The sequence below is a fragment of the Ovis canadensis genome, chromosome 18, assembly GCF_042477335.2.
Source record: "Ovis canadensis isolate MfBH-ARS-UI-01 breed Bighorn chromosome 18, ARS-UI_OviCan_v2, whole genome shotgun sequence".
Lineage (NCBI taxonomy): Eukaryota > Metazoa > Chordata > Mammalia > Artiodactyla > Bovidae > Ovis > Ovis canadensis.
Window position 1 is genome coordinate 20,710,781 of NC_091262.1, and position 27,406 is coordinate 20,738,186.

The 27,406-nt window shown below is 46.1% G+C and overlaps 1 protein-coding gene across 1 annotated transcript in view; it reads left to right on the plus strand.

Annotated features, from left to right (window-relative positions):
- Positions 1–27,406, plus strand: part of LOC138423348 (protein FAM169B-like) — a 91,627-nt gene that overhangs the window by 36,006 nt on the left and 28,215 nt on the right. The window contains exons 4-5 of the mRNA XM_069559248.1: positions 12,014–12,099; positions 17,939–18,116. Coding sequence (XP_069415349.1) covers positions 12,014–12,099; positions 17,939–18,116 — 264 coding nt within the window. The remainder of the gene's footprint in view (positions 1–12,013; positions 12,100–17,938; positions 18,117–27,406) is intronic.

A 27,406-nucleotide genomic window follows, 5' to 3' on the forward strand; every position in this document is an offset into this window, starting at 1 on the left:
GTGAAGTGATTTTTGTCTCTCTGGCAAAAAACAGGCTAATATGGTGGGAGTGGAGAAGAGGCTTGCTGACTTGGTATGCGGAGAAGTGATCGCAGTTTTCCTGGCTTTGAAGTGTGATGACCCCCGCAGACTCAAGGGTCCAGGGACCACCTGGTGAGCAGCCTCCTTGGTAGAGCTTCCGATAATTCCATGGATGATGAGTTTTTATGCCTTTATGCTTGTGTTTTGGATAATGCGGAGGTAGGCATCAGCTTGAAATGGGTCCCATCCTCCCGGCCTTCTACCAAGGGTCATCCCACTTACGTGGGCCTGACAGTTTGGGGGAAAAGAGCCTCAGAAACTCAGCCTCAATTTAAGTACCTGCTCCGCCTGGTGGCTCAGGTGCCTGTGTGGTTGGGCCAGCATGGTGGGCGTCAGGTAGCCCCCAGGTTGAGCAGGACCTGACTTCACAGGAGCTAAGAGCTCCGTGCTGGAAATCGCAGGAGTTCTGTTTTCCTTGGGCTGCGACGGGTGCAGACTGAAGATCTATTCGCAGTGACAGCACTGGGTTTTGGGAACACGTGTTGGCTATTGTTTGGGATTTCCTTCTTTATTCCCTGTTAATTTATGGCGCTTACTGTGAGCTGGATGTCAATGTAGGGGCAAACAGCATCCCACAAACAGAGACATGTCATTCTTACCAAGGGACTGATGGTATTTGGAAAACAGGGACACTCCAAGGAAAATATTCTGAGTGTCAAGGATGGAGCCATTGTCTGGGCTGGGAGGTGTCTCTTTGAGTCATCTGAGGGTTTTACCACTACAGCTTGGGCTGTCTGCACTTCTCTCTGCTTCCCAGGCCTGAGAAATGTGCTGTGCTGGCCTGGGTGCAGCCTGTGATTTTGAAGATGCCTTTCCTAGATAGACTAGCTCCAGAGTGGGTTTCTTTCTGCCTCCAACACCCTGCAGTCCAGCTGGGCCTCAGCATCCAGGCACCCCCATCTCACTCCATCTTCCTTGAGTTAAAAATCTCCACTCATGGAAACCAAGTTGCTGAAGGCAAGAAGGGCCTGAGACCCACAGGGAGGCTGATGCAGATACAAGGCCAACCAGATGTTCCCTTCTGCCTGGCAGAGAGGCGCCCAAGTTCACAGGGCGTGTGGGGAAGTGTTTTCCTTTAAGGAAGACGTCTGTATGGAAATGGTAGCCCGAGTAATGCGATGTGACAGTTGCCATGTCAACTCATGTACTTCCCCCCTCCCCTCAAATTATTGACCGGCCCAGTCGATGTTGCATAAAAGTCATGCAATGCCTTGGAATGTGTTTATATGCTGTTCTCTGCCAGGACTTTTCAGCATTTTTTTTTTCCTACGTGTATTTTGCTTTCGGGAAGATGGCCTGTCACTTTGGCTTAACTGTGCTTTATTTTGGGGTGACTACATATTTCTTAGATTTGTAACAGGGCCGTGGTGGCTTAGACTCAAGGAGCAACCGAGGGAGGAGGGTGGGGGACAGCAGACAGACCCGCCTGAAGCTCCTTCAGCTGTGATTGAAGAAGTGGGAACCAGGGGCCAGTCCGTGAACAACTGGCAGTTACTGCGGGGAGGTGAGGGGTGTGTGGGTTTCCCATGTGGCACTAGAGGAAAAAAACCCACCTGCCAGTGCAGGAGACGTAAGAGGTGAGGATTTGATCCCTGGGTTGGGACAGCTCACTCCAGTATTCTTGCCTGGAGACTCCCTTGGACAGAGGAGCCTGGCGGGCTACGTCCGGGGGTTGCAGGGAAGCGACACAGCATGCATGCAGGGGATGTGCGTGTTTGTCTGAGCCTGCGCATGCACGCACATGAGAACTCCCTCCGGGGCTCCTGTGAGGGCGTGGGGCATGGACCTTCTCTGACTCTGCTCAGCTTCGGTTGTGTATCCCGCTGGCCGTGCTGACCTCGCTGTCTCACACCTCTCCCACACCCTCACTGCCTCCTGGTGCAGCACCCACTTCTGTCTGCTCAAGCCCCACCTCCCGTCTCTTCTACCTTAGGGCCAGTTTGGCTCACAGGTGGTCTTCCCTGCCCCCAGGCTTCCCCTTCCTGGCAGCGTGACTGCTGAGCTCAGCCTTGCCTTGATCTTCATACCCTCCATCGTCCTCCCTGGCTCCAGCCTTAACCTGCCCCCGAAGCCAGTGTGATCTTCTCAAGCAATGTTTTTGTTCTTCTTAACCTCAAAAGGGCTAATTCTTCCCACCTGGGCCCAACCTACATGTTCTCTTCGTAAACCACTGCTCTGATCATGTCTATCATTGACTGGACTCCTCCAGAGACTTATTACAAAGCCACTACCTTAGCCTGGTCCCCAGGCACCCCAGCATCGGAACCTAGTCTGGCTCATGCCTGTTCTTGGAACTCTGCCCCACTCCCTCCAGACAGCTTGCTATGGTCCGAATGTCTGTGTCACACACCAAATTTATATGCTGAAATCCTAAACCAGGTGATAGGGTTGGGATGTGGGGCGTTTGGAATGTGCTTATGTCTTGAGGGTGGGGCTCTTTCAAATGGGATTAGCGCCCTTATCAGAGAGACCCCAGGGGCCTCCCTTTCCCCTTCTGCCACATAAGGACACAGTGAGAAGTTGGCTGTCTGTGGCCCGGAAGGCTCTCCCCGGAACCTGACCATGATCTCAGGCTCCCAGCCTGCACAAGTGCAAGAAGGAAACCTGTGTTGTCATACGTGGTGCTCTGCCACAGCTTCATGAATGGATGAAGACACAGCCCTTGATTGGCTGCCTGGTGCTGCTCACGTCTGGGGTGCTGGTCACTGTGTGTTGGGCCCTGGCCTGCTGGCCTGTCTTGCTCCTGCTGAGCAGTGTCTTCTGTCCTGGGTCCCTGGTGTCAAGTGTCTGCTGAATAAATGACCACCTCCTTTCCCGTTTCAACGTGCTGAACGAGGTTCACTCCGTTAAGATCTTTCCTGTTGGCCTCTCTGTGCTCATCCGTGTCTTACCTTGCCACCTCCTCACCTCTCCTCTCATCTCTGTCTTCCCTACTCTGCCAGCCTTCCCAGGGCCTGGTCCTGGCTCTGTCATCCATCTCTCTGTCCATTCTGCCCCTGGAGTATAGTGGCTAGAGCAGGCGCTCTAAAACCCGTGAGACCCGGTTCATGTCCAGTTCCAACACTGCTGTTTGTAGGCACTTGACTTTGAGTTTCCTAACCCCTCTGAGCCTCACCTGAGGGGAAAAAAAAGAGCCAGGTGCTTGGTAGGTGCTTGGGCATGTGGTTCTGGAGAATATTGCTTTAGAACTGTAACAGTCGCATGTTCCTCTCCTACTCTGAAGCATGGTGGCCGCTGATGGTCTGTAGGGTGTAGCCCTAGAGGCCTGCATGGCGGGAGGTGCTTCATGTCCCAGGTGCTGTCTCCTCCTCCAGGCTGTAGGTGTCTTCAGTCAGGGTCTAACTTGCATTCCTCTGGTGGCTTAATCTTGCACTCTGTTCATAATAGCTACTCAGCATGTGGGTTGGACGACCATGTGCTTCAGAATTGTGGCCTCTAGGGCCCCAAACCACCCTGCTGCTCCCCTATCCTTGGTGCTGGCAGGTGAGGAGGCCGAGCAAGCAGGGCACACGGGCCACCGTCCCCTGCCAAGGTCACCGATCCTTGCTCCTTCAAGTCCTTCTCAGGAGAGCTCCCCACTGCCACAGCCCCCCTGCTGCCCCGTGCCAGGTGACGGGTGGCAACCAGCTCTCCCTCACCCAGCTTTTAAAAGGTGATTGTTTTATTTAAAGATATTTAAATAAAAAAGGGTTTAGCTCCATTAAGAAATCTTAGGCAAGGTGGAAGGTTTAAAAATCTTGGGAGCTTCTGGGCAGGTGAAAGTGTGTGCCTTGATCAGGTATGGTTGTCCTCACAAGCCTGGGAGGAGGAAGCTAGGAACATGACTGTCGGCTAACGCTCCCTGATGGAAAAGGACCACGCGCGGTGGGTAGGAGCGTGTCCCCACTCACACTGGGAGGTGGCGGACAGGATGGTAGTGGTCAGTGTGGGGAAGAAAGGCAGACATTTCCCATGCAAACCGGAGCAGGAAGTTCGGCAAGGGAGCTCCCAGGAAGAAACAGGGTGTTAGCAAGAGCTTCCATTGTGTCCCTGACAAAAGCCAGCAAATAACAAGGGCTTTTCATACTTCTTTGGAATCCCAGAGAAACCCTTGAAGCAGGTGGAGGAAGTCTTTGGAAATGACCGAAAAGCTTCAGACACTTTGGGGAAAGCAGATGAGTGAGATGAGCTGTTTCAGCAAAACCGTGTAAAGACTAGGTTAAGAGGATGTTGAGGGCGCCATACGACAGACGGGGGACCCAAGGTGGGGAGGGGGTCATGCAGCTAGTAATTGAAGAAGCTGGACTCTGAGCCCCGCCTGGCGCGGAGCCCTGTCTTCTCTCACACCGGGTCCACAGGGCCGTGTCCAAAGTGCTTCCTGTTTCGTCTCCGTGTCGGCACTGGTTTATGTCTGTAGAGGTGGCGTCTGTGAAGAGTGAAAGTTGTGTTGAGATTTATTTCTCGCACATGGATGTCCGTTTGTTCCAGCACCGTTTGTTAGAAAGACTGTCTGTGTTCTCCTGTGTTGCACTTGCTCTTCCCGTCATGTGTGTATACTCAGCCGTGTCTAACACTCTGCGACCCCGTGAACTGCAGCCCTCCAGGCTCCCCTGTCCATGGGATTCTGTCCACGCAAGAATACTGGAGTGGGTTGCCAGTGCCTTCTCCAGCTCCTCTGTCAAAGCTGACTATGTAGAAGTTGACTACACTCATGTAGGTCTGTTTCTGGGCTCTACATTCTATTCCATTGATCTCTCTGTTCACCTGATGCCATACTGTCTGGGTTACTGCAACCTGGAAATTGGGTAGTGTCCATTCTCCAGGTTGTTCTCTTCCAGTATCATCTTTTGCCTCTCTTGGTAAACCTCAGAATCATTTCAGGGAAATCCACGAAATAACTTCTTGGAATTTCCATTTGGATTGTATTGCATCTATACGTCAAGTTGGGAAGAACTGGCATTTTGATGCTATTGAAGCTTCCTGTTCAAGAACACTGAATATCTCTTTATTTAGTTTTTCTTTGATTTTGTTCATCACAGTTTTGTAAATAATTTTCCTTGTATAGCTTTTATACATATTTTCTTAGATTATTAAATGTAAGTATTTCATTTAGTATAAGCCTAAGTATCTCATTTTTTGGGGGTGCTAATGATGAAAGTGAAAGAGGAGAGTGAAAAAGTTGGCTCAAAGCTCAGCATTCAGAAAACTAAGATCATGGCATCTGGTCCCATCATTTCATGGGAGATAGATGGGAAAACAGTGGAAACAGTGTTAGACTTTATGTTTTTGGGCTCCAAAACCACTGCAGATGGTGATTGCAGCCATGAAATTAAAAGACACTTACTCCTTGGAAGAAATGTTTTGACCAACCTAGACAGCATATTGAAAAGCAGAGATATTACTTTGCCAACAAAGGTCCATCTAGTCAAGGCTATGGTTTTTCCAGTGGTCATGTATGAATGTGAGAGTTGGATTGTGAAGAAAGCTGAGCACCAAAGAATTGATGCTTTTGAACTGTGGTGTTGGAGAAGACTCTTGAGAGTCCCTTGGACTGCAAGGAGATCCAACCAGTCCGTCCTAAAGGAGATCAGTCCTGAGTGTTCATTGGAAGGAATGATGCTAAAGCTGAAACTCCAGTACTTTGGCCACCTCATGTGAAGAGTTGACTCATTGGAAAAGACCCTGATGCTGGGAGGGATTGGGGGCAGGAGGAGACGGGGACGACAGAGGATGAGATGTCTGGATGGCATCACCAACTCCATGCATATGAGTCTGAGTGACCTCCGGGAGTTGGTGATGGACAGGGAGGCCTGGTGTGCTGCGATTCATGGGGTCACAGAGAGTCAGACACAACTGAGTGACTGAACTGAACTGAACATAAATGGTATTGTTTGTAATTTCAAATTCCACTTGTCCATTGCTGGCATGTGGGGAAGTGATGGGCTTCTACACGTTAGCCGTGTTTGCGGCAACCTTGCTATAATCGATGTTTGCCCTCTGCCTCTCCCATGTTTAAGCCTCGCCCAGCACACTCCTTGAGGTGTCCTGAGTGGCCTTGGATTTGCCTGGCTCTGTGCCTCTTCTCAAGGGTTAACCTGCCCTCGCCTGTCATCTCTGCCTGTTCTGACACCTTACCCGGCGATCCAGAACTTGATCTGGCCAGCTTCCTATGGACACTTTCCCAGTTCAGTTTAGTTCAGCTGCTCAGTCGTGTCTGACTCTTTGCGACCCCATGGACCGTAGCGTGCCAGGCCTCCCTGTCCATCACCAACTCCCAGAGTTTACGCAAACTCATGTCCATCGAGTCAGTGATGCCATCCAACCATCTCATCCTTTGTCATCCCCTTCTTCTCCCACCTTCAATCTTTCCCAGCATCAGGGTCTTTTCCAATGAGTCAGCTCCTTGCATCAGGTGGCCAAAGTATTGGAGTTTCAGCTTCAGCATCAGTCCTTCCAATGAATATCCAGGAATGATTTCCTTTAGGATGGACTGGTTGGATCTCCTTGCTGTCCAAGGGACTCTCAAGAGTCTTCTCCAACACTTCAGTTCATAAGCATCAATTCTTCTGTGCTCAGCTTTCTTTATAGTCCAACTCTCACATCCACACATGCCTACTGGAAAAACCATAGCCTTGACTAGATGGGCCTTTGTTGGCAAGGTAATGTCTCTGCTTTTAAATATGCTGTCTAGGTTGATCACAGCTTTCCTTCCAAGGAGCAAGCATCTGCTGATTTCTCAGCCCTTCAGCAGAACTGACCCTTCCTCTGGGTCCTCTGGACTCTGCCTCCCAGCTTGATCCCGGCATCTATCACATCCTGCCCCATATTGCAGCAGCCTGTTTAGCTCTCTCTGCTCTGCAGGCTACCGATTCCCAGGGGCAAGGATGCAGACTTACTCAGTGGCCTCTGGGGAGCTGGGCCATTTGTGCGTCCGGAAACTCAGCCCCAGCTGGTAGAATTCAGTTCATCCTGCTGAGCCTTGATGAAGCCAGGCCACTGGGAGTCAGCCTCACTGTCTTAACTTGTTTGGGAAACCTTGGGGTGTCACAGAATACAATCCATTACTGGCACCTTCTTTGTGGTCACCTGTCACTCGGGGGGAGATGGGCACTAAATCAGAGCAGTGAGGCTGGCCTGTCAACCGCAGTGCCCTTGTCGACTGCTGACACCACGGCTCAGTCATTTGCAGGGGTCCATTCTCCCAGGTCCTACGTGGTGGAGAGCCAGAGGGTTCTGCTCAGGATTCTATTTGTCTTTCAAATCTACAGATGTGCGGTTTCTACTTTGTGCCTCTCGGAAACTGCTGGCCCCAGTGTCTCGGAAGTGATGCCCTGAGGCTGGCTCTGCTGTGGCTGCCTGTCCCCCGAGGGTCCGCCTTTTGTCCTTGCTGAGCTGGGAACAGCTGCTCTCCAAGGGCTCCGCCCCGTTCCTCCTGCCTGTCTCCTCTTGACTGGGTCTCAGGCTTTTCGGATCAAAAGCTGCTGTTCTTTGGAAGGCTGATTCTCTTTTTCAAGAGTCGTTTTTGAGACAATGCATTTTAAGCCTATTAAATTTGATCAGACTTCACCTTCATTGTTATGTATACTTAACAGCTTAAGATTAGTTTTGAAAAAAGAAAAAATTCCATCTATTCTGTGACAACTTGTGTGGCTAATTAATGCTCTGCAGTGCACCGTGAAACTTTGCAAGGCACCACACAAACAGCAAGTCGTAACACATTTCCTGTTTGAAGCTGTCTCAGTAAATTGAACATCTGTATTATAAGTAATACACCATGTTAGTAAATGGAACATCTTTTATTGATTTACCTTGTTAAGCGGGAAAATAATCCTTATGGTTTTATAAGCCTCCTGAAAGTTCCAGTAGGTGCCATTTGGAGCATGAATTTAGTTGAATAAATGAAGGCAGATGTCAAGCATTTAATTGGCTCTTCTCTCAGTTGGCTCTATCAATTTTGTAACTGTTGTTGGAGAAGACAAGATTCACCACTGGTATGAAACTGACAGTGAATTAGATGCTATTGGGTTTTGGAAAGAAGTAACTGGCTGTGCAGAGTTAGTGCTCAATAATAGCTGATGTCATCATTTGGTCTTCAATTCCTCCAAGAGCAGAGAGGAATAGGGAGGAAGGTGGTGGCAGCTTAACTCAATCGCCTCACAAAACTTGTTTTAAAGTCTTGAGCCTGACGTTAAATGTTCAAGGAGCTTTTGTTTTCTACTCTGGGTTGTTTTCCTTCAATTCTCCAGCTAAAAAGATTTGACTGGGAAGTTGTATTTTTTTTTAATCTTGTGGCTCCTGGACCCCTGGAGGCTCAGATACCTGTCTTGAGAAGCAGGTATAAAAATGGCAATAAAAGTAGTATAAAAAGATAGTGGAGGAGGACTGAACTATGGTACATTCAGACAATGGAGTATTTTAGCACTGAATACAGTGCTGAAAATGATTTTGAGCTATGAAATATCTGTGTCTTTATGAAAAGACGTGTGCTCAGTCGTGTCTGACTCTTTGTGACCTCTTGGACTGTAGCCCCCCAGGCTGCTCTTGTCCATGGAATTTTTCAGGCGAGAATACTGGAGTGGTTTGCTGTGCCCTCCTCCAGGCGATCTTCCTGACCCAGGGATGGAACATGCGTGTCTTGTGTCTCCCGCAGATTCTTGACCACCAGTGCCACCTGGGAAGCCCCATGAGCAGACATGAGAAAGTGAAAGCCGCTCACTCGTCTGACTCTTTGCGACCCCATGGACTATACAGTCCGTGGAATTCTCCAGGCCAGAATACTGGAGTGGGTAGCTTTTCTGTTCTCCAGGGGATCTTCCCAACCCAGGGATCGAAGCCAGGTCTCCCACATTGCTGCTGCTGCTGCTAAGTCACTTCAGTCGTATCCGACTCTGTGTGACCCCAGAGACGGCAGCCCACCAGGCTCCCCTGTGCAGGTAGATTTTTTACCAGCTGAGCCACAAGGGAAGCCCAAGAATACTGGAGTGGGTAGCCTATCCCTTGTCCAGGGGATCTTCCCCACCCAGGAATTGAACCAGGGTCTCCTGCATTGTAGGTGGATTCTTTACCAACTGAGCTATGAGGGAAGCCCCATGAACAGACATAGAGCAAACTTAAATGCATCTCACTGTTAGTTCAGTCGATCAGTTGTGTCTGGCTCTTTGCGACCCTGTGGACTGAGGCACGCCAGGCTTCCCTATCCATCACCAACTCCCGGAGCTTACTCAAACTCATGTCCATTGAGTCAGTGATGCCATCCAACCATTTCATTCTCTGTTGTCCCCTTCTCCTCTGACCTTCAATCTTTCCCAGCATCAGGGTCTTTTCCAATGAGTCAGCTCTTTGCATCAGGAAGAAACTAATCTGAAAACGCCACATACTGTATGGCTCCAACTGTATGGCCTTCTAGAAAAGGCAAAACTAAGGAGAGAGGAAAAAGATCAGTGGTTGCCAGGGGTAGGAGGTAGTAAGAAGGGGTGAGTAGGCAGAGCACAGAGAGCTTTCAGGGCAACGGAAATACTCTGTGTGATATCTTAGTGATAGGTACGTGTGATGATACACTGGTCCAAACCCATAGAGTGTACAGGAGTGAACCCTGATGGAAACGTCAGGCGGTCACAAAGTGTCCATTTAGGTCCATCGATTGTAACAAATGTCCCACGCTGCTGGGAGATGATGGTAACAAGGGTTGTGTGTCTGGGGAGGGGGAATATGGGAAATCTCTGTTCGCTCCTCTCAATTTTGCCATGAACCTAAAACTTCTCTTTTAAAAGCACTTAACTTGCTTTAAAAAATAATTTTGTTTATTTATTTCTGGCTGTGCTGGGTCTTTGTTGCTGCAAGGGTTTTTCTCTGGTTGCGGAGAGTGGGGGTTACTCTCGCTGTGGCGGGCAGGCTTCTTGCTGCAGGCTTCTCGCTGCGGCGGGCAGGCTTCTCGCTGCGGCGGGCAGGCTTCTCGCTGCAGGCTTCTCGCTGCGGCGGGCAGGCTTCTCGCTGCAGGCTTCTCGCTGCGGCGGGCAGGCTGCTCGCTGCGGCGGGCAGGCTGCTTGCTGCGGTGGGCAGGCTTCTCGCTGCAGGCTTCTCGCTGCGGTGGGCAGGCTTCTCACTGCAGGCTTCTCGCTGCGGCGGGCAGGCTTCTCGCTGCAGGCTTCTTGCTGCGGCGGGCAGGCTTCTCGCTGCAGGCTTCTCGCTGCGGCGGGCAGGCTGCTCGCTGCGGCGGGCAGGCTGCTTGCTGCGGTGGGCAGGCTTCTCGCTGCAGGCTTCTCGCTGCGGCAGGCAGGCTTCTCGCTGCGGTGGCTTCTCGCTGCGGCGGGCAGGCTTCTCGCTGCGGTGGCTTCTCCTGTGGCAGAGCATGGGCTCCCGGGCATGCAGGCTTCAGTAGCTGCAGCACATGGGCCCCGTGGTTGTGGCTCCCGGGCTCCAGAGCACAGGCCCAATAGCTATGGTGCAGGGGCTTAGTTGCCCTGCAGCATTTGGGATCTTCCTGGATCAGGGAGCAAACCCATGTCTCCTGCATTGGCGGGCAGACTATTCACCCCTGAGCCACGAGGGAAGCCCTAAAACTTCCCTTAAAAAACAATCTTAAAAAAAAAATTTGCCAGAAAGCAGCCAAAGTGACTTTAGTGTTTTAAAATGTGATTTTTAAGCCATGAAAGGAGAGCTGCCCTGTTGGGAGATAAGAGGCGGAGGCCATGACTGGATTTGCCTTTGGAGCAGCCCCTTAGGATGGAAAGATTGGCAGGGGAGACTGGAACAAGGGGACGGGTGGGGACAGACCAGCCGGCATCTGGGGCTCTGGGGTTGGATCCTGTCGGGAGGCGGCAGGTGGAACGATGGGGCCTGGCGGCTGCAGCAGGAGCAGGGAGGAACTGGCGTGTTAATTAGCAGATGCTGAGTGCCCCTGCCTGCCTGGCCCTGAGCTGGGTGTTTCACATCTGATCCTCATCCGAACTTGTCAGCCACCTTGGCTGATCAGCCTGGGTAGTTCTGATGAGAAAGCTGGGGCCTGGTGAGACTGAGGGTGTTCCAGATCACCTCTACTAAGCAGCAGGTGTTAATTGCTCAGTCATGTCTGATTCTTTACAAATCCATACTGGAATGGGTAACCATCCCCTTCTCCGGGGGATCTTCCTGACCCAGGGATCAAACTCGGATCTCCTGCATTGCAGGTGGATTCTTTATTGTCTGAACCACCAGGGAAGCCCCCATGTCCAAACTCAGAGTGGGTGGAATCAACAGGTCTCAGTGACTGTCTCAGAATGTGGGGGCAGGAGTGGGGTAGGAGAGATGTCTCTATCCTCCCTCTCCTGTAGGTCCTAGCCCCAGAGTTCTCTTATCCAAGACCTCCACCACCCCTGCACAATTTGCCCCATCTGCAACTGACCCATCTTAGAAAGAGCATTAAGCTTGGAGTCCTGGGTCTGAGGGCCGGACCTGACCGCAGCCCTCCTTGCTGGTTGCCTTTCCTTCTCAGAATGTCAGTGTCTTCGGAAGAATGCAGATGTCAATTTCATCGTGAGAATGAAAGAAAAGCATGTAAAAGAAGCCAGTGCCAAACCCAGCACCCAGGATAATGAGGGCTCATTCCATGCCCTTAGATGATGTTGGGTTTGCCTAAATTTGCGGAGTTCCAAGTTAGGTCATATAGTTGGACTTAAAAAAAAAAAAATGTAATTCTCATCCAGTGAATTTGTCAGTACTACCTGCACCCAACAGCCCTGGGGTACATCCCGTGTTGGGGTCCTTAGGCCGTCTCTGCAGACACCTGTGAAGTCCTTTCAGGTGAGAGTGGTCGCTCCGTCCTGGTGAGTGCTCTCAGACAACTCATCCTAGAAACATCATCTCTTTCCTCACGCATAAACTTTCCTTTGCATCTTGACAGTGGCTGCAAGCTGATAAAGCTGCCCCTTTGACGGCCATGTGCACCGCCTCATTTTCTCTCGGCTTTCTCTTTCAGTTGTGGCTGTTTATGTGAAGCAGTCCTGGTGGACCACTGAAGATGTACTAAGGACCTCTGATCCTTCAAGGGAGGGTCTGATGAAGGTGAGGCATTGCAAACTTAAGCGGATATTGTGAAACGGGTTGTAAAGGTCAGTGTACTTATTATCATGTTAGTAAGTTAGTCTGCCGCTGTGGATTCATTTTATAGGACTGCTCTAACAAAGTGCCAGCAGACGGGGTGGTTTAAACAACAGAAATGTGTTATTTCCCAGTCCCAGAGGCTGGAAGTCCAAAAGCACGGTGTTGGCGGGGTCAGTTTCTTCCAAGACCTGTGAGGGAGAATCTGCCCCAGGCCTGTCTCCTAACTTCAGCTCTCCTTGGCTTATCAGTGGTGCTCTCCCTGCATCTTCCCATCCTCATGCCTCTGTCCCTGTCTGGCTCTGTCCAAATTCCCCTTTTCTATATGGACACCTGTCATGTTGGATTAGGGCCCACCCTAATGACCTCATCTTGATGTGGTCAAGACACTTTTTCCAAATAAATCACATTCACAGCACTGGGGGTTAGGACTTTAATATCTTTTTGGTGGGCACCGTTTCATCTATAATACCCCACCTTCAAGAAAAATAGTGTTAATGGCTATATGTAATAGACAGCTGGCTGTTGGTAAATCCCTCTTGCCTTCCTGAGTGGCCTCTGCTGTCTTAATTCTGAAACATTAATCCACATCATCTCTCTAGTGTGTAGGGAAGTTTTATTACATTCCAGTAGATTATTGGGCTTCCCTGGCGGTGCAGAAGTTAAAGCATCTGCCTGCAATGTGGGAGACCTGGGTTCGATCCCTGGGTCGGGAAGATCCCCTGGAGAAGGAAATGTCAACCCACTCCAGTATTCTTGCCTGAAGAATCCCATGGACGGAGGAGCTTGGTGGGCTACAGTCCACGGGTCACAAAGAGTCGGACACGACTGAACGAAGTTTTATTACATTCCTAGATTTATTGGTACTTACTATGAGTTAGATATTGTGCTAGACGCTGGCCTGTGTATTACCTAGACTTTTGACAGGGATTATCTGACTTCAGAATCTTTAAGGTATTTGGTTTGTAGACAAAGAAATTGAAGCTGAGCCATATAGTTAGTAAGTGATTTAACTGGACACACACTCTATCCTCTCTGATGGCAGGCCTGGTGGGCTTTGAGGTGCTGTGGCTTTATAGAGACTAAGGATGGCAAGGGTAAAGTTTCCCTGTGGCTAAGGATGTTCAGCATCTTTTCATGTACTTTTTGTCCATTTTGGGGAAAGTAGCTATGAAAATCCTTGGCCCACTTTTTAATTGGATTGACTTTTTACTGTTGAGTTGTAAGAGTTTTTCCATATTATAGCTGCAAGCTCTTATTGCATATATTGTTAGCAAATATTTCTGCCCTTTCTATGGGTTATCTTTTTCAAGTATGTTTCAAGGTTATCACTTCTACCAGCTTTGTTGAGGTATAAGGTGGCACAAGTGGTAAAGAAACTGCCTGCCAATACAAGAGACATAAGAGACATGGGTTCAGTCCCTGGGCTGGGAAGATCCCCTGGAGATGAGCATGGCAACTCACTCCAGTAGTCTTGCCTGGAAAATCCCATGGACAGAGGAGCCTGACGGGCTACGGTCCACAGGGTCACAAAGAGTCAGACGTGAGTGAAGTGACTTAGCACGCATGCATGCGATTGATATATAACACTGTGTAAGTTTAAGGAGGGCTCAGTGGTAGAGAATTGCCTGCCAAGACGTGGGTTCAGTACTTGGGTCTGGAAGATCCCCTGGAGGAGGAAATGGCAGCCCACTCCAGTATTCTGGCCTGGGAAATCCCATGGACAGAGGAGCCTGGCGGGCTACAGTCTATGGGGTCGCAAAAGAGTCACATACAACTTAGCGACTAAAGAACAGGTTTAAGGTGCTCAGTCTTGCTTTGATACACTGATACACTGCAAAATGATTACCACCACAGTGTTAGTTAAGCCTGCATCGCATCACCTAATTGCCGTTTCTTTTTGTGTGGTGACCTATGCTCTTGGCAACTTTCAAGTATATAATACAGGTATCGTTAGCTACAATCACTGTGCTGTGTGTTAGACCCCCAGAACTTGTCCATCTTATTATTGGAAGTTTGAACCTACTGATCATCTTTCCCTTTTTCCCACACCCAGACCCTGACAACCACCACTTAGCCTCTGTTGCTGTGAGTTTGACCCTTTAATGTTACACGTATAGGTGAGGTCACGCACTGTCTTGTTTTTCCCCTTATTTCACTCAGCATCATGCCCTCCAGTTCCATCCATATTGTCACAAATGGCAGGACGTTTTCAGGTCTGGTTTTAATTGATTTGATAGATATTATTTTGAAAAGGGCTTTCTTCCAGTAAACTAACGGTGGCTGGAGGTTCAGCAAATAAGCATGGTGTACTCAGTGAGGCTCCTGACGTAGCTGTGCGTGTCACTGTCCATAGATGAAGCAGGTGGCATGAGGACTGGGTGTTCTAAATTCCAGGAACAGTCTGGGTTGCTGTTTAAATATACATACGTACATACATACATACATATATACATATATGTATATATATAGTTTTTTTTTTTCCAGAACAAGAGTGGTAAATTCCTTTGTGTATCAATTCCAAGTTTAGATGAGGAAAGCCCTCACATTTTCTGAAAATGTGGCTAATGCTGTGAACAGAAACGGAGTGTTAATTCCACTTAATGAACCAGGTTGTAAAGATCTGTCTGCCCCAGCTGTGTGTGGGGATAGTGTTCCTCTCAATTTATAGAACTTGGGGTCTTGACTTCTTCCCTTTTAATTGCATTCTATTTCTTAGCCAGCTCTTCTTCACAAATTACCAGACCAAACCAAACTGAAACCCAGCTTCCTTAGTATTCTTTCTGTGAACATCATTAGTGGCCCTAATTGAGGGATTAGAACTGGATCTTAGTTTTTTGTTTTCAGAAATGTCTCTAAGTCAGAATCACATGTTGCACATTCTTCCCCTCACCCCGCTCCCCGTAATGAAATTGGACAAATTAAGCGCATCTTCTTTCTTTCCTTTATTCTCCTGCCAGGTTTTGATTGGTTATTTCCCTTCTGCCAGATGCAATCTGTTTTTCTCTTCTGGCTTTCCTCTGAACTTTTTGGTTTTATAAGTTGAAAAATATAACCTCCCACATCACACCCGTCGGGTTTCGTGATGAACTAGTTATTCTCAAAGTCAGAACTTGATTTGGCTGCTACTGTCTGAAATACGAAATTGGGGTGGCTTCTCAGAGTTAAGCTGGTGTGGCTTTTGCAAATCTTTTTCTCATCTAAGACTTGGCTCCAGATGAAGGTGAAATAGTTTGCATTCTGGGCCAATTAATAAGTTTATTGGCACTAAGCACTTCGTGCCACTTGTTAGAGGGCCGCAAGCTGATTTATTTTTATTACTGAAGCATCTGAGAAACATGAAAGTGTTTGACAGACCACTGAGGCAGTCTTCTCCCTTGACTTGTGGACGAAACAAACTGAAACGAACTGTGAGCTGCTGAAGCTCTCCCAGCAAATCTAAGCCGAGAAGCCGCAGCCACAAATGATGATGATGATGAATATTTAAGGGTCAAGGATTAAATATGAAGGGCTTCCCTGGTGGCTCAGCAGTGAAAGAATCTGTCTGCAATCCAGGAGACTCAGGTTCGATCCCTGAGTGGGGAAGATCCTCTGGAGAAGGAAATGGAAGCCCACTCCAGTATTCTTGCCTGGAGAATCCCATGGACAGAGCATGGTGGGCTACAGTCCTTAGCGTCACAAAGAGTTGGACACGACTGAAGCCACTGAGCACAGCACACATTAAATATAAAACCAAGCATCATATTTATGTCAAACTTATGGACTTCCCGTGTGGCACAGTGGTAAAGAAAATGCCTGCAGTGCAGGAGAAGTGAGTTCAATCCCAGAGTCAGGAAGATCCCCTGAAGGAGGGCATGGCAACCCACTCCAGTATTCTTGCCTGGAAAACCCTGTGGACAGAGGAGCCTGGTGGGCTACAGTCCAGGGGGCTGCAAAGAGTCGGACACGACTGAGCATGCAGGCAGCAGCAGTTCCCTCTCCCAGAGCCCACATGGACGAAAATCTGGGCTGCAGCAGGTCCACTGGCCTGGGACTCAGAAGTCCTGGTCTGGGGTTTCAGACCTGGCCTGCCTTTGGCAGAGCCCTCATCCAACTGTCTTAAGTCCTCTTGTGAACAAGGCAGTGAAATAAACAAATGTAACTGCTTACCCTCTTTGAGCTTCAGTGTCCTCACCTGTAAACCAGGATTTCCCTCGCGGCTGGTAAGAGTCAAATGGTAGCATGTGGGTGGCAGTCTCAGCCCAGGCATTGATAACACTCTTGCTGATTTCATCGTGGTACATACGAAAGGGTGATACACACCCAGGCCCTTAGGCTGCCATATGGGAATGTTGTCGGAGTAAAATCTAATAATACTGTCATTGTGTCACTGGCTGTTTGGTTTTACCTCAAGCGCCACATTTTAGTGGTTTCTTGTAGTTGTCCAGAGGGCTGAATTTAGACTGCTTCTGGGCTCACTCACATAGAATGGGGATTGATTAGTTATGTCTGCTGTGGGTGCAGGAGGCCTTCATTTGTACCACCTGTGCCAGCCGTGAAATTAAGACGCTTGCTCTTTGGAAGAAAAGCTATACCTAACCCAGACAGCATATTAAAAAGCAGAGACACTACTTTGCCAACAAAGGTCCATATGGTCAAAGCTATGGTTTTTCCAGTAGTCATGTATGGATGTGAGAGTTGGACCATAAAGAAGGCTGAGCACCAAAGAATTGATGCTTTTGAGCTGAGGAGTTGGAGAAGACTCTTGAGATCCCCTTGGATTGCAAGGAGATCAAACCAGTCAATCCTAATGGACATCAACCTTGAATATTCATTAGAAGGACTGATGCTGAAGCTGAAGCTCCAATACTTTGGCCACCTGATACAAAGAACTGACTCATTTGGAAAGACTCTGATGCTGGGAAAGATTGAAGGTAGGAGGAGAAGGGGACAACAGTATGAGATGGTTGGATGGCATCACCGACTCAACAGACATGAGTTTGAGCAACCTTTTGGAGTTGGTGATGGACGGGGAAGCCTGGCATGCTGCAGTCCATGGGGGTGCAAAAAGTCGGACATGACCGAGCAACTGAACTGTGCCAGCCATGGGCTATGTGCACACAGAGAATGCTGACAGGCAGGAACAGGAAGTCATTTTGACTTGTTAATGATGAAGCCCTTTTGTGGGCCTGAGCTTGACCACAGTACAGTTTCCTCAATTGTCGTGACATTGCAATGGGTGAGAGATGGTTCCATATGTAGCCTTGGGATGGGCTGGGCCTTGAGTTCCAGTAACTCTGTGGGGTTGAGACACTAGTATATACTCAAAATCTGTCACAAGTCATTGAAAATCAGTTGATCTTGGCGTAGCCACTGCACACCAGTTATGACCCCCTATTATTCACCTTGTTCTGAGCGTCAGAATCCTTGAGCTGTTGTTAAAGATATGGCAGATTGGGTTTCTCCCTGGACACATCCAGGTTTCTGCTGAAATGGCTTGCCTGGAAGCCACCTCCTGTTTCACTGATATGTGACTGTCCTCTGCCTCCTCACACTCCCCGTCTGTGGCTCTGGAGACCAAGGGGGCCTTTCTGGCCCTCCCCCCTGCTCCTGGAGGCCAGGGTGGGTGTGAAAGGCCAGGGTTGAGAAAACCCCCGTGAGAAACTGTGTTCCTCAGTTTGGATCTCAAGCACGAGAAGAACTGCGCGGTGGGGGAGCCCACACCTGGCCCCCGGCGTGTGGGTTGATTCCAAGCATCGAATTTATTGTGTCTGACTTTCCCTACTTGTCTCACTTAGATGTTCTTTTTGTTTTTCCTTCAAAGGTTCAGTCATTTGGGGAAAGGATTGTGCTTTTCGTTCTGAACGTCGTTATTTTTGGAAGACTAGAACGGAATTTGGATGATGATGACATGTTTTTTCTACCTCACTCTGTGAAGGAGGAGGCTAAGATTCTGTGGCGAGATGGAGCAGCTGTTGGATTTTACACAACCAAAAGGAAAGGTGAGGGCCATGCGGCCACGTGGGGCCACCACCCCTGCAGGCTTGCGGGGAGGCTCCGGGTGCCTGCCTGCTCGGAGGGCGCCCTGAGCACAGACATTCCTTGGAGAGAATCTTCTGGCACGGGAAGTGTCACTGGCTCAGCTGTCATGTAAATAAGCCCAAGGTATGGATTTCGATTTCACCACATTTCTCGTTTTACTGACAAAGAGGATGGAGATCCCTTACAGCCCTCGGGTTCCCGGGTAGTGCCCCGTCCCCTGTAAAATGGTTGTTGCCATGAATGTTTGTAAAATGACTTTGCAAGCACAATGCTACTCATTTCTTGTCTTTAATGTTACCAGTTTGCTCTCAGGAAAAACACCATTGCTAATAGCTGACATGTGGTGCAAAGGCACACTGGATGCCAAGATTTATAGACATTACCTCAGAAAAGAGGGAGGTCGGCCACGATAGCGAGGTTAGGGTAAAGCCCTGGGACTTGATTTTAGGGGTGGTGAGGAGCAGGGTGTGCTCTTTTGTCTAAGGGATCACGCTCTTCTTCAACATTGCTTTCTTTAATAGTTCCTTTGACTTTGAAAGTTCTGTCAATATCTCTGACCCAGCTGGTCAGGCCCTATCATTTAATTCTTACAAAGTTCTGAATTTTAGCAAAAGTGAAATTCCCAAGTACATCACCACAGATGTGCTATTATCTCAGTTGAGTGTTTTTCCCCTGGGGATTCAAAGGCTACTATCATGGTTTTGAGCTGTGTTCACATGTGTATCTGTTCCACGTGTCCAGGATGGAATACATCTGCATTCCTCACTTTTTTCCTTCCCTCGGTGTGGTGTGAGACAACTTGTGTCTCATGCAGACAAGCCGTGTAGGTCATTATTTGTTAGAGTCGATCATAGAGGCAGAGGCACCCGTGTCTATCAGCTCCTTGGGTCATTGAGAGCCGTTTGTCCTTCGATTTTGATGTACGGTTTCACTCCTTGGGGTGGCTATGTTCTCTAGTCATTCATTTAGATAGACCAAGGGATCTGGAGAAGCCTCAGAGAGGAAGTATTTTGGTAATTCCTTTTCTCGGGCGGCTCATTTGCTGTCATCTGCTACCAAATGGCTTGTGTTCAGTTTGTGGCAAAATCCTTTGTGCTATAAATGTCCTACTAACAGTAACGAAAACTGTTAATAGATTCGGACTTGATGTGTGAGCCACGGTTTAGGGGCAGAAAGAGCTTGCCAGTGCTGCTGTTGCTGCTGGTCTCCGTGATATCCCAGACTTTGTTCCAAGAGAATCAAGCAGAGGTTGGGTGTGATGTCTCATTCATCTCAAGGCAGACCCAGAACTATGGCGTGGAAGGAGGATATTAAGCTGTTGAATTGAGGCAGATCAGACTCGGTGCTTGGATTTCTGCCTCCTCTTTGTTTCTCATGAATTCTACAAATCTGATGGAAAGTTCTCTGCTTGGGATTCCTTGGTGGCTCAGACGATGAAGAATCTGCCTGCAATGCAGGAGACCTGGGTTCAATCCCTTGGTTAGGAAGATCCCCTGGAGAAGGAAATGGCAACCCACTCCAGTATTCTTGCCTGGAGAATTCCATGGACAGAGGAGCCTGGTGGGCTACAGTCCATGGTGTCGCAGAGAGTCAGGCATGACCGAGTGACTAATAGTTTCACACTCATTTTCTCTGAAGCTGCTTACTAGGTCTCGTTTTCACCCATGACCCATGAACTGATATTTTTTAAGTGGCAATTGACTGTTAGTCACCCAGAAACTGAGTTTAAGAAGTATCAAATGAATAGAAAATTCAGTAAATAAAAAGTATTTTTCTGACAATTAAAACCATTTTTTTTAAAGTGCTTATTTCTGGATTAGCTTGTTTTTTGGAGAGCCAGAATAAAAGTATTTCTGTGGAGTAGTTACATAGACTTTGCTACCATCATTGTTTGAGAGTTTCAGTCACTTCGCATGCTTGCTTGTCCTCGGTGATTCTGCAATTTGGTATCTGATATCTAATTTTGATTTTAATTTGCATTTTCCTAATGGTATTATCATGTTTTCATGTGCTTTTCTGATGGTCATATATCTTCTTAGGTGAAGTGTCTGTTCAGATATTTTTGCCTATTTTTTTAATTGGGTTGTTTGTTTTCCCATTAATATTACTGAGCACTGAGTATTCTTTATATGTTACGCTCTCTGTTCATCAGATATATTTTGAAAACATTTTTATTTTGGCATAATTTTTTCAGAGCACAGAAGTTTTAAATTTTAGTGCAACCTAATTTATCATTTACCAAATGTCATTATAATTCAGCTCAAACTATTTTCCAATTTACTTTATGATTTTGATGGTTTCTTAAAAAGTAAGTTTTTAATTTCCAGTTATTTGTGAGCATTTCCAGATGTTTTATTTTTTGTTGATTTTTAATTTAATTCTGTCGCAATAAGATAATACAGTCTGCAACATTTTAATATTTTGCAACCTATTGAGAGTTGTTTTATAGTCCTGTATGTGGTTTATCTTGGTAGATACTCCATATGGACTTGAAAGTGGGTGTATTTTGCAGGTATTGGGTTTCATGTTTTGAAAATGTTAGTTAGATTAAGATGATTGATACTGTCATTCAATATTCTTACTAATATTTTTACCTGATTGTGAAGTTCTGCGGGAAGTATGTTAAAGTCTTTGTGACTGTGGGTTCACCTCTTTCTTCTTTTAGTTCTGTCCGTATTTTGTACTTCATGTATTTTGGAATTTTGTCATTAATCACATCTACATTATAATTGCTATATTTGTCTGATGTATTGACCATTTTGTCGTTATGAAGTGGCCCTCCACTTGTCTTCAGTGATATCTCTTGTTATGAAATTTATTTTCTCTGCTATTAATACAGCCACTTCATCTTCTTATGCTTACTGTTTGCATGGAATATATTCTTCCTAGCCTTTTACTTTTAGTCATTTATGTCTTTATATTTAAAGCATGTGTTTTGTTGACAGCATCAAATTGGGTCTTAGATTTTAAATCTAGTTTTAATAATCTCTGTCTTTTGATTGGAATATTAGTCTATTTCCATTTAATTATTGATATGGTTGTACTTAGATCTTCTCTGTTGCGATTTGCTTTCTGTCTTCTGTTTCTTTTTTCTCTGTTCTTCTTCTGTCTTATTTTGTTTTAATCAGATTTTTTTACTGTTTCATTTTAATTTCTTTCTTGGCATTCTAGCTTTATATTTTTGCACTTTTAAAAGTTGTTGCTGTAGAGATTACATATGCATCTTAAACTTAGATTAACTTAGAGTGCATATTGAATTACTTAAGGTAAAATATAGAAACCTTGCAATAGTATATTTTCATGTACCTATTATTTCATAGTGCTGTTGTTGTGTTGATATATTAGATGTTTGTTATAAACCTGTTGCTACTGACTTATAAATTTTAATTTAGATAGTTATGTCTTTTAAAGGTATAAAGAAAAAATATGTAATTTAGAAATGTTTATCCAGATATTTACCATTAAAATTTTTTTGTATAGGTTCCAGTTGCCCTTCAGGCTAAAGTTCTTCCTTTAAAATTTCTTGTAGGGAGTTGATGGCAATAAAATCTCTCAGGTTTTGTTTATTGAAAATGTCTTTATTTCACTTACATATTTGAAGTGTTGTTTATCCAGTTGTAGAACAGTTAGTGAGACCTTTTTTCCTTCAGAAATTGAATATATTGTTCCAGTATCTTCTGGCTTTCATAGTCTTTGGTGAGAAGTCAGCAATTAATTTATTGTTGTTCTTCACACATAAAATGGCATTTTTCTCTGAATGCTTTCAAGTCTTTCTCTTTAGCTTTTTTTGCAGTTTAACTGTGATTTTTCTAGGAGTGATTTTATTTTCATTTCTTTTTGGGGCTTTGTTGAACTTTCTGAATCCAGTTTCCTACCAAATTTGGGAAGATTTTGGTGATTAGTTCTTCAAATTTTTATGCTCTTTTCTTTATCTGGGATTCCAGTTATATGTATGTTGGGGTGCTTCATATTGTCTTGTAGTCTCTGAGATTTGGTTTATTTTTATTCAAACATTTCCCGCTTTTTTGGTTGGATAATTTCTGTTGATCTGTATTCAGGTTTATCTGCCATCTCCAAACTGTCGTTGAGCTTATTTAAAGATTTCAGTTATTGTAGGTTTGACCTGTATAATTTCTATTATGTATAGTTTCTATTTCTCTGTTGAGATTCTCTGTTTATTCATTGAGCATATCTTTCCCTTTAATTTAAAGAATTACTTTAATTCTTTGAACATATTTGTAAAGTCATTTTGAGTGCTTTGTCTGCCAAATCCAACATCTGGGCCTATTTAAAATCAGTTATATTAGAGTGACAGCGACGTGGTGGAATAAAAAGCTCCCCTTCAGTCTACACCCAGTAAAGCATTTGCAGTTCAGCAAAAGTGCCTCTGGTCAACACACCAGTATGGTGGAAAATTCTGCACGTCTGTACATTTAAAGCTGGCTGGACTGGAACGCAGAGGGAAGGCAGAGCTAGGGAGCAGCAGCCTGGCTCTCTGGCTGTGGGAGCTGAGCCCCTCGTCCAGAGAACAGATAGCAACAGGGGGTGAGGGAAAGCAACCCTGGCCTCTGAGGTGCTGGTCCAACCCGGACTCCTTCCTGCCAGTGTCCTCCCCTGTGGCAGCAGAGTCTGCAACTCAGGGATGCTGGGCACCAGGGAAGAGAGCACAGCCAGTGATATTGGCAGCAAGAAGGCCTCAGTGGCCCCTGGAGACACGAGAAGCAATAACGAGGATGCAGAGCCACTCCTCCGACAGAAGTGGTAGAGGATAGAACGGACCAACACGCAAATGTAATTGGAGGTTGCTCACACGACTGAGCGACTTCACTTTCACTTTTCACTTTCATGCATTGGAGAAGGAAATGGCAACCCACTCCAGTGTTCTTGCCTGGAGGATCCCAGGGACGGGAGAGCCTGGTGGGCTGTGGTCTATGGGGTCGCACAGAGTCGGACACGACTGAAGCGGCTTAGCAGCAGCAGCAGCAGCAGGAGGTAAGGAAAACCATAACCTTGTGCTATTGCGCCACCTACTGGAAAACAAAAGACCGAATTTCTGCCCTGTTGAATCAGAATCAAGCAGAAAGATACTACTTCAGATGTACTGACCGGGGAACAGCTCATCAAGTGCCGTGAAGAACGAAAGTAACACCATACCACCAAAGGAAAATGACATTTCTCCAGAAGCCAAATTTAAAGTCATGGAATATCACAATTTAACTGACAAAAAATTCAAAAGAGGTGTCATGAAGAAATTCATTGAGTAACAAGAAAACTCAGAAAGGCAGTTCAGTGAGCTCAGGAATAAAATTAGTGATCAGAAGTAATACATTACTAAAGACTCTAAAAAAATCAAGCAGAAATTCTGGAGCTGAATAACTCAATAAATGAGATAAAGAATGCATTAGAAAGCACTGGAAATGTTTCAGATCATATGGAAGAGAGAAGTAGTGAGTTCAAAGACAGAAATCTATAAATGATGCAAATATTAGAGGAAAGAGAAATAAGGCATTAAAAAATGAGGACATTCTATGAGAGCTATCCAGCTTTATGGGAAGGGTAAACATGAGGGTAGTGTGTATCCCAAAAGGAGAGGAGAGGGAGAAGGGAGCAGAGAGATTCCTTAAAGAAATCAAAGCTGAGTTCTCAAACCCGCACAAGAAATTGGGTAAGCAAGTCCTTAAAACTAAGAGAACACCTAATTGCCTCAATGCAAAAAGACCTTCTTTAAGACAAACTATCTTAAAACTATCAAAAATCAATGACAAAGAATTAATTTTAAAGGCAGACAGAGATGAGGGGGATGATGATAACGTCCAGAAACACCCACAAAGTCTAGCAGCAGATTTCTCAGCAGGAAGTCTACAGGCCGGAAAGGAGGAGAATGATATTTTAAAGATACTGAAAGATACAAAATGTCACCTGAAAATACTTTATCCAGAAATATTATCACTCAGATATAAAGGTGAAATAAAGACTTCCTGAGATAAATAAAAATTGAGGGAGTTCACCAACACTAGATATGCCTTACAGGAAATGTTCAAAGGAGTTTTTCTGCCAGAACCAAAAAGGTAATAGGACAGAAAAGCAAGTTAATAAATATGAATAGAATCAAAAAATTATAACTGTTTATCAGAATCAGTTTTAAACATTTTAGTATAGCATAAAGGTTAAAGGGGGAAAATCAGAAAAAATAATAACTAGAGCCACGGCCATTTGAACATGAAAAGGGATAGTTTGAAAAAAACAAAAATAGAGAAGGAGAAGCGGGGAAAGGACAAGAACCCTATAGGTAAATGAAGATAAGATGCTATCAGCAGGACAAGGATTATTGTATCTATGGGATGTTTTATACAAGCCTCATGGTAACCACAAAACATAAATCTAGAACAGAGGCATGAAGCGTAGAAAAGGAGGAAACTGTGAAAAAATGTAGAAAACCACAAAACCGAGATGACAGGCTGGAACACAAAGAAAAAGAAGCCAGCAGTGATATAGAGAAACCAGCAACGAAAGATGGAATGGCAGTACTAAGTCCTTATTCATCAATAATTACCCTGAACGCAGATGGAGTGCATTCACCCCTCAGAAGACACAGAGTGGCTGTGTGGATTAAAGAACAAGAACCAACTTGTTACTGGAGATTCCAGGAGACTCACTTCAGCTCTGAAAATAAACATAGGCTAAGAGTGAAAGGTTGGAAGATGGTGTTCCAAGGAAATGGCAGCCGAAAGAAAGTGGGTGAAGCCATACTCAGCAGAGAAAATAGACGTAAAGTCAAAAAATTTACCAAGAGACCAAAATGGGTGGTATGTAAAAATAAAGGGATAAGGGGGACAGTTTATCAAGAAAACAGTATAGTGGTTGACACACACACACACACACACACACATACACACACACACACACATATACATATGCATTTAACATAAGGGCACCAAAATATATATAATTGTTAACACACCTAAAGGGAGAAATTGACAGCAACACCATAATAGTGGGGGACTTCAACATCTCTTTTACATCCGTGGCTAAATCATCCAGACAAAAAAGTCAACAAGGAAACTGGGCCTTAAGTGAAACATTAGACCAGATGGATTGGATAGATTTGTACAGACATTCTATCCAAAAGCAGCAGAATACACATTCTTCTCAAGAGCACATGGAACTTTCTCAAGGGTAGGCCATATGTTGGGACACAAAACAAATCTCAGTAAATTTAAGAAGACTGAACTCATATCAAGCATCTTTTCTGATCACCATGATATGGTATGAAACTAAAAGTCAGCTACAAGAACAAAGCTGGGAAAATCACAGATGTGTGGAGACTGAACAAAGTGTTACCGAGTGGCTGTTAAGTCAATGAAGAAGTCAAAGGAGAAATAAAAAATCACCTGAAGGTCAAAGGAAGATGAAAAGACAACATAGCAAAATTTATAAGATGTAGCAAAAGTGGTACCAAGAGGGAAGTTTATAGCAAAACAGGCCTACCTCAAGATACAAGAAAAATCCTAATCAACAATCTGAACTTACACTGAAAGGAAGGAGAAGAAAAAGAACAAAGAAAGCCCAAAGTCAGTAGAAGGAGAGAAATAATAAAATCAGAAATGAAAGAGGAGAAATAACAATGTATACCACAGAAACACCAAGGGTTACAAGACAATATTTGTTCATTTGTTGCCCGGCCAGGTGACCAGGCAATGCTCTGCTTGGGGGGGCTCCCCTGCCGTCCGGGGCTGCCTCGACCGTGGAGGGCCTGGAGTGAGGAGTGTCCCCTTTGCTGAAGGATGCCACCATGAATGCCGCTGCACACTCAGCCACTACGTCACGGGATGGAGGGCTGTGTCAGAGCACAGCCTGGATACGCAGGGCCAGAGAGGGGTGAGCATGCGCCCCCGCCTCACCAGAGTGCCTCCTTTAGGCTCCTCATTTCTTTTCAAGTAAAGACCATCCTGGAGACCATCTGTGGCCCCCGAGGCCACGCCCCTCCTGGGCCTGGCGTCACCCTGTAACTCCAGAAGGGGCCCGGTCAGCGCCCCGTGACCCAGCAGCAGAGACCTCAGAGAGGCGGTGTGTTTGCACATGGACGGAAAGCCAGTGAGCTCGTGCCCGCAGGCACCACAAAGACAGAAAGCCAGTGAGCCTGTGCCCGCAGGTGCCACAAGGACAGAAAGCCAGTGAGCCCACGCCCGCAGACGCCCTACCTGCATCGGGTACTCCAGCACCGGGACCTCCTCCTTGTCCGTCGGCCCGAACTGACACCTGGTGGCCGAGAAACGCAGCTATATGCCAACAAATTGGACAACCTAGAAGAAACACACAGATTCTTAGAATTGAACAAGTGTCCAAGGCTGCATCATGAATAAATAAAAAAATCTGAATAGACTGATCATAATACAGAGATTGAAACAGTAGTCAGAAGCTCCCACCAAACAGAAGTTCAGAACCAGGCAGCTTCACAGGTGAATTCTACCAACTATTCAAAGCTTTAAGGCCTGTCTTCCCCAAACTATTCCAAAATATGTAATAGAAGGGAATGCTTTCTAACTCACTTTGCAAGGACAGCATCACCCTAATACAAAAATCAGACAAAGACAACACACGTATATACACATACGCAGAGTGATGAACATAGTCCAATATCTCTGATGAACATAGTTGTAAAAATCCTCAACAAAATATTAGCAAAGAAACTCCAATAATGCATTAAAAGCTTTGTGTACCATGATCAAATGGGATTTGTTCCAGAGGTGCAAGAACAGTTCAATGTAGGGACTTCTCTGGTAGTCCAGTGGTTAAGAATCCACCTTCCCATGCAAGGGACACAGGTTCAATCCTTGGCTGAGGAACTAAGAGCCCACATGCCATGGGGCAACTAAGCCTGTGTGCCACAGCTAAGGCTCAATACAGTCAAAAATAAATACATAAATATTTAAAAGATGGTTCAACATATGCAGATCAGTCAGCCTGATGCAGCGCATAAACAAATTGAAGGATAAAAACATACAATTATCTCTGTAGACGTAGAAAATCAGCTGATAAGATTAAACGTCCCCTTATGATAAAAATTCTCAATAAAGTGATGTAGAAGGGACATCAATTCAGTTCAGTTCAGTCGCTCAGTCGTGTCCAGCTCTTTGTGACCCCATGGACTGCAGCAGCAAGGCCTCCCTGTCCATCACTAACTCCTGGCGCTTACTCAAACTCATGTCCATTGAGTCGGTTAGCCATCCAACCATCTCATCCTCTGTCA